This window comes from Tinamus guttatus, unplaced genomic scaffold (genome assembly GCF_059628265.1).
Source record: "Tinamus guttatus ecotype Peru unplaced genomic scaffold, ASM5962826v1 Tinamus_guttatus_pri_ptg000580l, whole genome shotgun sequence".
Taxonomy (NCBI): domain Eukaryota; kingdom Metazoa; phylum Chordata; class Aves; order Tinamiformes; family Tinamidae; genus Tinamus; species Tinamus guttatus.
Genome location: NW_028289114.1, coordinates 1,538,711 through 1,546,726, shown reverse-complemented (window position 1 = coordinate 1,546,726; position 8,016 = coordinate 1,538,711). Strand labels below are relative to the sequence as shown.

The window sequence follows — 8,016 nt, the reverse complement described above, 5'->3', positions numbered from 1 at the left end:
ACAAGATTATTCCTACTGAAACTTTGCGCTTGCCTTTTCTTGCTTGAAGGCAGATTATCACATCTGGTTGCCAGTGCTGTTGCTGGGTGCTGGCGGTAATGAGACGTTTCTTACAATTTGGAAAAGCAGCATAACTGCTTTGGAAATGTTCTGGTTTCTTGCATATGTGAATTTTGTGAAGTTAGGCATTCCTCAGGGAAATCAGGTAGGTAGAACAGACATGACATTTGAAGCACAAGATCAAATCTTTGATACAAAACAAAATTAATTCTGCCAGAGTAGCATGGTATGCCTTAATTGATCTATAGAAGTCTAACCTCATGTTCTCTTAAGTATTATTATGGGCTCTGTCCTTAAAACAAAACTGTTATTTTCCTTGCTTCCTCCTTTTAGACCAGCGTTTTTACCTCTCTTGCTTCCATACGTAGTTTGTGCTGGGCTTCTTTCCCTAGGCAGTGAACGACTTTTTCCATGCAAGCTTTGGCCTCTGCATAAGGCCTAGATGCAACTAATACCATGACTGAAGGATGCTTGGAAAACTGATGTATTTTATGTTGTTAATGGCATGTTTTGCACATTGGATTTTTTTAACCCACTACTTTCTGCATGGATGTATAATAATGGCTCTTTTGTTTAACATTAGATAAGCATGAGATCACCGTGGCACAGCTGCATGTGTAGTCACTCTTGAAGCAATTGCACACCTAATTGGCTGACAATCTTGGCATTTTTAAAACAAACGCAAGCCTTTTAAAAGAGGGGGACCTATTTATATATGAATAGTCAAATAGGCCTGTTGAGTGTCATCAATGGAGCCCTCTGGCAATGAACAGATGTGTGATGACCCTGATCCTGGAGGCAAATCCCAAGATCAAGAGACCAAAAAACAGCATGAATCAGAGCAAAAATTATCCAAAATAACGCATAATGCTTTGGAGAACATTAATGTGATTGGCCAAGGCTTGAAGCACCTTTTCCAGCACCAGCGCAGGAGGTCTTCAGTTTCTCCCCATGATGTTCAGCAAGTTCAGGCTGATCTGGAGGCTGAAATGGATTTGGAAAGCCAAAGCGTCTGTGCTGAAATTGATGGTGTCTCCACCCACCCCACAGCTCTGAATCGAGTGCTTCAGCAGATCAGAGTGCCACCTAAAATGAAGAGAGGGACAAGCCTGCACAGCAGGCGGGGCAAGATGGACCCTCCAAAAGGAAGCCCTCAGGTCAACAGGAGATCTGCCCAAGATACTCAATCAGGTCGGCCCAGATCATCATCTACTACTGATGCTCCCACCAACTTGTCTGTGATGGAGATAGCTTCTTCTATCTATATAGGTGGAGAGGATGCCTCAGCAGCAGCAGTAAGTTGCTTAGATTTACCTTTGGTCTGTATCACCTACTTGTATGTTGTCTGAAATGTTTCTAAAAGCAAGTTTCTTTCAGCAAACAGTATGCTACTGTGTTTAAAATATTCTTCAATGGTGAAGCAAAGAGCTTAAAAAGATGCCAGCGTTAGCTGCTTTCTGGCAGGTGGTTTACTTTGCTTTCACTGAAATGAGATGGCCAATCTTGAAACATATTAGGTTGGTAGGATGGTGCACCATGGGCAAACGAGGAAGGATGGAAAGGGCAGCAAATGGAATAGTCCTTGTTAGCAACTGTTTGCGGTAACCATACCTTGTATTTACTTGGATGACTTTTTTATCCCTCGCATTTTGTGTTTTATATGAATAAGGACTTCTAGTTTGAATGAATGGAGTTGTAGATATTTTAGGCTGTTGAGAGGCCATGATAACACTAAATCTAGCATGAGTCAACAGCAGTGCCTGGCTGACTGAATGTGATTTAGGTCAGCAAGGCTGCCACGTGGATCTGGAATGAGAGCTGCTCCTCTGAGTTTGTCCAGCCCCTGGGAAGAAGCGTTTGCTGGAGCGGCAGTCTGCCCCGTGGCACGTGACTGTGCTGCTGCAAAGCTACGTGTGCGGCTTCGTTGATGGCATCAAGGAGGAGCATTTATTGTGTCTCTCTTCTTTCCCAGGGCAATTTGGTTAAAGTGCTGCTTCTCAAAAGCCACCTTTCTCATTTTAGTCATAACCGTTTTTTTCTTAAAAACCTTTGCAGGGTTGTGCATTGAGGAATAAACTCTTTGGTAAAGATGGGAAGCATTGTGAAACGGAGAGTTCTGCTTTTTATGCTCTTTTAATTAAAGACTGATTAAGGGATGAAGTGGTAAATAATGCAGAATTGATTTACCATAGCAATTGCATGACATAGCAATGTTACAGTCTGTAATTCTGGAAAATCTCCCTTGTCAATAGTGTGAATCACCTAATACTTTTTCAGTTTCCCTTGTGTAGCTGATCTACTTGAGCTGGATTTTTTTTTTTCCCTTCTGATTTATACTACTAAATTCATCTGTTGTCTTAAGGATGTTGGAGACAACTTCTCTACTAAGACACTTCAGACTTCTATTAGTCTATTCCTAAAATCTGATGAACATGCAGTAATGAAGCTTGTTCTTTGTCTGGCTTTTAGCTTAGCCCTGGAGGCTTTAGCCCTGGAGTATTAATGGGCAGTTGGTGTGATAGTTGGTAGAAGCTTGCAGTGGCAGTAGTTGTATTTGGCTATGCCATGGTCCATATTCAGAGATTCCATGTGAGGTGTTGCATCTGGTTGCCTTCTCCTTCCCTCCCCAAAGGAGCGGGTGCAGAACTGCGTTAGGATGCAGCACGTTACAACAGACATCTTAGTTGCCGTGCAAAAAGGCAGACTTGGGGCTAGACAGCTTAGGGTCTGACCAGGAGTCTTAAATGGACTGAGAAACAACCCTGTTAGTGTTTGGTTCAGGCTTCTGAAGCTGAAGTAGATTTCTGTTAGGCAAGTTTGTTCTTTCTTGTATACGATCTTCAGTTTCTTTGGGTGACAAAATACTTAAGTATGAATAAGATCTCTATAGTCTGCTATGGGTTGTCTCAGCTTACCAGCAGAACAAGAGTGTTCCTTGTTGCTCATTGTTTTTCTTCCTCCTTGCAGTGCGCTTTGAAGCACTTCGAGTGGGAATTGCCACCGCTTTTTAGTGTTTTACAGGTGTGATATAGTCAGCTTTCAAAAATTTCCCTGATATCCATCCCAAAATTAGCATATCTTGCAATTATAGCTAGTAATTACAAAGTATTAGCATTAATTATAATCTCATTCTAAGAAGTGAGATCTATCAGCTGAATATAAAGATTCCTCTTGGGAGGAGCACTGAAAGTCTGCCTGGAGCTGGATTTGGGCTTTTATTTTCCTGCCAACAATTGAAAGAATAGAAAAAGTAGTAAAGTAGATGTGCAATGTGTGTGTTCTCCTAGGTTGGGTTAACTTTGCAGTTGAACCGTATCAGAAAGAGGCCTCTTATTAGTTTCAAGTTTATTTCCTTACTGGTGCTCTTTTTGTTGTGAGGGTGCTTGTGTTAGTTTCAGATGAGATTTGGGGTAAGCTAAATTTTCAGAATTTGTACCTCAAGCCAGCAACTTGCATTTATGAAGCATGACAGCCTGCCTTTGCCTTGACAATTTAAAACTCTGGTTGCTTTACTTCAGGTACCGTAAGAGCAGGGAGATTCATTGCTCTTTAAAGATATTAGGTAGACATCTGAGGAAAGATCTGAAGGAGGTTGCCTTTCTCCAGCTACGACGACGGGTGGTTCACCTGGGTGACCTGGATTGCTTGGCAGGAGTGACTGGAAAGATGATGTGCGGGGCTTTTGTATGGTTGGTTTGTGCGTTTTCTGACGGTAACTGTGTTCTGCTATAGCATCTGCTATGTGTAAAAACACACTTTAGAGCCTGTTATTGCTTACTGAGAGGCAACAATTAACTACTTTGTCAGTAAATTGAGCCCTTTTTTAGAAAGAGTCTAGTTTTGAGAATTTTTGCTGCTACATTATATTCTCTGTAGTCTATTCCGCCCTTTTTCGGCACTACAGCTGAGTTTCCATGCTAATTTATGTCTCTATAGGTTGCACCTTTAGCAGACTAGCACCATCTCAAAATGCAGGCTGGTTGAGCCAAATGAGTCAGCATTACCATGGGGGTTAGGGTGAATTCCGGGTGCTCTGGTGGCCCTCAGGGATTGAACAGCAGGGGGGCAGATGGCCCTTGCACTGAGAGATTTTGTTGCGTGTAGGTACAGGAGGATAATCAGCAGTGTTGGATCACTGAGAAATTAGCTTTCAGGTGTGTTTTATTAGAGCAGAGACCATTAAATGCTTGTAAAAGCCTTCCCAGTCTGATGAGAATGTCAGTTATTCTTATCAGTATGGTAGAAACTTCACTTGTTACAAATGTGTTTATTTGTAAAGCTTAGACGAGCAGGACCCACGTACTCCTGCACTGAGTTTATCATTGCAGCCTCAGACGTGTCTGGAGTATTTCCAAATCTTCCAGGTTTGGCACAGTCCAGCCCTCGGTTTCATCCTGCTGCCTGGGCCTGAGCTGCGTGGTGCTCATGTGTGTGCTTGACTCTGCCCACATAAACGCTGTTCTCGTTAGTGCTTGTGACTGCTTGGCTTGCTCAACTGGTTGTGCTGGAAACTGGTACACCTGGTGCTCTATTTAGAATTTGGAAGGAAGAAGAAAACCTGTATGTCTTTGGCATGGCCATGTTGGGGAGGTAAAGGGCAAAACTAGAAAACTTAGACTTTCACAGTACTTGGAAACTGAGGCCATACCTGAAGGAGCCAATCCCGAAAGTCCAGGCACCTCAGATGAAGGCAGACGTCAGGCAGGACTCTGAACCTGCTCTTTAATGTCCTCTTAAGAAGAAAAATGTTCTCTCCTGCTTAATCCTGCTTAGTAAGTCTTGTGTGGAAGATACTGTCAGGAAAAAAAAGGCTAATAAATACAGTATCAATTTTCTTGTCTTGTAGCTATTCAGAAACTCTCAGTGTTTACATATCTGAAAGCCTCATCACTAACGCATCCCTATTTTCTGTCCATGAGCTTTTGGTGGTGTTTTTGCTTCAGCTATGAGACAGCCTGAAATATCATCTTTGTTCATACATTGGGCACACTTTTATAATTTAGGTTGCTTTTTTTAATATATTTAAAAATCTGTCTTTAACTGAGCTTTACCTGATCCAGAGTTTCTGGAGTGCCACAGGTTTCTTGTTTAGCTCCGTTCCTCCGTTTTCTGGAGGCTGCTCTTCCTACAGACCTCTGATTTCCTGTGGGAGGTCAGTTTTGAGCTGTCTCCAGGGTATCTGCACTGATACTTCACTTTTTTTTAACCCTATCACATTCCTGATTCTGGCTATGCTGCTAGGAAGCTCAGGGCCTTCATCTGCTCCAAGTGTTGTTTTGTTTGTCTATATCTCCTGGTGCTTTGTGTGTAGATGTGATGTTTTGGAGATAATCTTATTTCTTCTCTGTTCTCCAAAGCCCCTGACTTTGTAACATCAAGAGTCAGTGGAGAAGTGGTCCCTGGGCTTGGTTACTGCTGTTTCAAAGGCAATGCAAGTACCTGTTCAGTGCTTCAAGACAGAAGTTTTCTTGCCATACCAACAAAATGCAAAGTAAAATCTCTTTTATTTTTACAGCATGAATCTATGGGATGAACAGGGCTAAATCAGCTGTTCAGCTCGTATTGAAGAGTGAAGTGCACTTGAGAATAAAACAGAAGTTGTAGAACTGATTTAGCTTCATTTTTAGTAAATTGGTGTTGTAAGCATGAACTCATGTCAGTTTGGCTCTCAAGTACTGAGCCTGGGATGCGCCTGCTCCGGTGTGATCCCGAGCTCCCTGCTCCCTGAGGGAGTTCAGGGCAGCGAGTCCTTAATAATGCTCTGCACACAAAATGTTTTTAGTTCACAGTGGTGTTCCGTTCTGTTCTCCCGGTTTGTTGAAATAGAAGAGGGAAATGTTATCCCAAAACTGCAGATTAGATTTGTTCTGATACCTCATCTACATACATTTGAATTCATAATAATTCTGCTATGTGTTGTCAGCCTCTACAGAAATTGAGAAATGAGTTTTTCATAGCATGAAAAATAATGTAATAATTAAAGTCTGTCTAAGGCTTTTTTTGCTGCTTCTATTTTGGTGAGGGCAAATTTAAATATTTTTGCATAAAGCTCTTGCAGCAGCAGCCAAGTACTGGGAAAATGGAATGGTGGCACTTTGGAAAGGATCGGCTTGAAATCCTGTGGGTTTTGTCTCATTTCACTGAACTTGGACCCTGGCAGGGCACCAGGGTATTGAGCTGCACGTGGAGATGGACAAGCAGCTCAACACGGAGGTTTCAGCGATGCAAGTCCCGCAAGTACTAGTAGCTTGTGAGAAACTGTGTGCTTGGCACCTTGCCAGCGCCACGAAGGTGCTGCTGGTGCCCACCGGCTGTGTTGCGTTGCAGGCCTTGTCCCCGAATTTAGTTCTGGCACTTGTTATGTGATGGTCAAAGCTCTTTTATAAGACACAAGACAATCTGGATGCTGTTGCTTTAGTTGCGTGGCTTTCCTGCCAGCAGAAAGCTGTGTGGGAATTGAGCAGTCAACAATAAAGATTTTTAGCCCGAAGTTTGGGTGTTGCAGGTGCTTTCTTGAGTTCCCACGAGGTGAACGGCAGTGGGAATGCTCAGGTGCTTCCGGGGAGTCACTGCAGCTGCGTGTGGGAGCGGCCGCCTCGCGGACGGGGCGAGACGAGCGGGGGAGCAGCCTTTCCCTCAAGGCATGGGAGAAAGTGCTTAAAAAATAAGTGGACAGCAACCGCATTGATTGTAAGTTGCTAAACAAAATCCACAGACATATAAAACATTTATGAAAACTGATCAGACCTGAAAATAGGGGTCAGTTCTTGTCTCATGCAAGTTGTTGTCTTTTGCTGTTTGGCATTTGAAACAGTATTAACATAGTACATCTGGGTAATAGAATACACTTAAACTGGCCACTCTAGGTTACATGAGCAGTGTGCAGCACAGAAGTGTCAGCAAAGAGCTGACAGATGATCTAACAGGCAACAGTGGGATGTGGGGAGAGTAGGGTTGAAGTTACTCCAAAGAAATAGACCTGGCTGTGTTAAAGTAATGGAGCAGCAGCAGGGGAGACTGCAGTCTCGTAGAACAAAAGACGGGTAAAAGACCTACGTGTGTCTACACGAGTGGTGTTTGTTCTATAGCGTTTCTGTCCTGAAATAGTGACACATGTTAACATTGTTAGGGTTTGGGAATTTTTTAAAACTGCTTAAAAGAGAAATTACTACAAACCTGCAACACCTTCTCTTTAACGTAGAGATCCTTGCAGGGATATTCTTTCGAATATTTTTTCAGCCCTTGGCTGACACCTTCTGGTATGACTAAGAAGGTAGATTAGCCCAAGTTAATTTGGCAGCAAGTTGTTCAACAGGATTTAAGGGCTGAACATTTTCAGATTGCCATTTGACTGCTTCATGTTTACAGGAACGATGGGAAAAGTTGAACCAATTGCACATGACATGCCTGGTCATCTCAGACTGAAACTTTGTAGAGACGAGGCTACCGATTACTAGGTTTTAAGGTCAGTGAATTTTTGGAGCAGTTTGCTTTAGACAGAGGAACTGGATATACAATGATTTAAATACAGAAAAAGTAACTTCAAAGGCTGCTAGTGTCTGTGCCAGTGTGCCTCAACTCATGTTTTTCTAGTCTATTTTTTAATGACCTTCTAGTACCAGCCCACAAACCACGTGTTAACATAAGCGAAGTAGCATGTTCAACCGAACCGCTCTTTAACCTTGAAAAAAAAGTAAAAATACATAAACGTTTTCCCTACAATTATAAACAGTCTTTTGAAGGAGTAATTTATTTGCCCACAGCATTTTTCATACATTCTGTTGTCCTAAGTGCCATGCAGGGAGAGTCGCCTCTGGAAAGACAGCAACTGGAGATTTTTATGTCATTAAATGTGTGTAGAAAGGATACTTGTGGCTATTAACAGCATGCCTTAATCTATAAAAGATCAATTGGGCTTTAACCCATTTCCCAAAATAGCAAACAGTCTTCTGTACT

General features: G+C 42.5%; 1 protein-coding gene across 1 annotated transcript in view; it reads left to right on the top strand.

Moving 5' to 3' along the window:
• Nucleotides 1–400: 400 nt before the first annotated feature.
• The window catches only part of TMCC1 (transmembrane and coiled-coil domain family 1), a 60,151-nt gene continuing 52,535 nt past the window's right edge, over nucleotides 401–8,016 (top strand). Inside the window, exon 1 of the mRNA XM_088534627.1 lies at nucleotides 401–1,355. Coding sequence (XP_088390753.1) covers nucleotides 810–1,355 — 546 coding nt within the window. The 5' untranslated portion in view covers nucleotides 401–809. The remainder of the gene's footprint in view (nucleotides 1,356–8,016) is intronic.